At 33.6% G+C, this 1,910-nt stretch overlaps 1 protein-coding gene across 1 annotated transcript; it reads right to left on the bottom strand.

Moving 5' to 3' along the window:
• Positions 1-860: 860 nt before the first annotated feature.
• On the bottom strand, positions 861-1,319 carry LOC148194917 (uncharacterized). The gene has a single exon (XM_088094390.1). It carries the CDS (start codon positions 1,317-1,319, stop codon positions 861-863), a length of 459 nt encoding a protein of 152 aa, XP_087950516.1.
• Between the last annotated feature and the right edge of the window lie 591 nt (positions 1,320-1,910).

Below are 1,910 nucleotides of genomic sequence, written 5' to 3'. Positions count from 1 at the left end.
TATGTGCTTGAACTATCTGTGATGTGCATTCTTTGTTTACAAATGAATCATTGATTGAAAACACTTTGAACATTGCATAATCAATTACACTGTTTGCATAATCTGTTAAATTCATCAAATTTTAGTATATGCTTAATAGTGGCCAAACACAAAGTTTTAACCGATTACATTATATGGATAATTGATTAAAACTTGTGGTTATGCCTACACATGTTTACCAAGTGGATTGAGGTGTTTTGAATGAAAGAGTTTTCAATTTTTGCTTAAGTATGGAACTTAACCGATTACGGTAATTTCCTAATTGGTTAAAATGCGTTTTGTAAAAAACGTGTTTCATGGATAACCATAAATGTCTTAACGGTCATATTTTTAAATATTGTGGCTTATATGAATTGCTTAATCAATTACATGTACTTCTTAATCTGTTAAATGCTGTGAAATGTAAATCTGTTAATGCTGAAGGAATTGCTTAACCGTTTACATTAATTGGGTAATCGATTAAAACACGTCAGACATTAGAAATCTATAAATAGACACATTGTTCTCTGTATTCAACAACTTTATGATTCATATCTTTAATATTTGATTTGGTTGTTGAGATCTTAATTCCATGAGCGTTCTGAAACTCTCAAAGAATCAAGACTGCTACATTTTGAAGAAATCATCAAAGATTCTTAAAGGATTGAAGTATCGTCATAGAGTTGATCATTTCTGCTCATTCAGGTGTACATTTCCAAATCAGTGGTATCTACAATCAAGGTTGATTGTTTCTCTCTTGTTGTGGCCAAGAAGAGGACTTGGAGAAGTTCTTTGACTTAGAGTGGGGTATCCCTAAGGGTGACAGAAAGTAGGTGATCTTTCTAGGTTGCTATAGTTGATTTGGAGTTAAGAAGGAGCCATGGGTGATTTTTCAGGATCTTTATGTTGATTTCTTCTTTATCAAACACTTTTCTGAGAGCCATGAGGTGATTGACTATGTGTGTGAATCGTTTATGTACTTCATAGATAGTCTCTCCCGCTTTCATTCTGAACAGCTCATACTCCTGTATGAGAGAATTCTTTCTGGCCCTTTTCACTTCATCCGTTCCTTCATGTGTGACCTCAAGAACCTCCCACATTTCCTTAGCAGTTTTACATTGGGAAATCCTGAAAAATTCATCCATGGTTAATGCAGAAGAAATAGCCTTAACATCATATTGAGCTCTTCGATTCTCATCTTGAGTCCACTCTGAAAAAATTTTCAAAACAACTTTTCCATTTAAAACATGAGTGGGCTCATATGGATTGTTTAGAGTTGCATCGCAAACTCCTTTATCCATGATTCAAGAAAGATTTGCATTCTTATTTTCCAAAAAGCATAATTTTCCCAAGCAAATAGTGGTGGTCTATTTGTCGAAGCACCTTCACCAAAGGTCTAAAAATTGAAAGCCATTTTCTAGGATTAGTCGATTTAACGAAAATAGCAATCGACTAGTTTTTCAAATATTTTATGAAAACCAACTCTGGTGCCAATTGTTAAAACAGAATGGCTCAATTTCTCACACCAAGATGGGGGGGTGAATTTGTGAAATATAAAATTTAAAACTTTCAAAATCTTTTTCACCAAAAGAGATGCCTTTATACTTTTCTTGAAATGCAAGTTAAAAGATTTTCAATGCAGTGGAAATTTAATCGAATGCGTATAAAGTATAATCGATTGAATGTAAAAGAATAGGGATAAGAAACATTAAACGCTGAGTTTTTATATTGGTTCGACCAAGCCTACATCCAGTGTCCTTCCAACCACAGGAAGCCAATGCACTATAATGATCAAGGTTTTTACAACAAGGCTTTTATAGAGACCTCACGTCAAAAATATAAAACACCTCTCTAACCCTCTAATCAAAATATAGGTAGTTCATAAACAGACT

The sequence above is a fragment of the Vigna umbellata genome, chromosome 7, assembly GCF_029865625.1.
Source record: "Vigna umbellata cultivar VRB3 chromosome 7, Vumbellata_1.0, whole genome shotgun sequence".
NCBI lineage: Eukaryota > Viridiplantae > Streptophyta > Magnoliopsida > Fabales > Fabaceae > Vigna > Vigna umbellata.
The sequence above is the reverse complement of the archived record's forward strand: the minus strand, read 5'-3'. Positions and strand labels throughout refer to the sequence as shown.

Excerpts from the sequence above, each read along its gene's own strand:
- LOC148194917 (XM_088094390.1), bottom strand. The coding sequence starts at position 1,319 with ATGGATAAAGGAGTTTGCGATGCAACTCTAAACAATCCATATGAGCCC.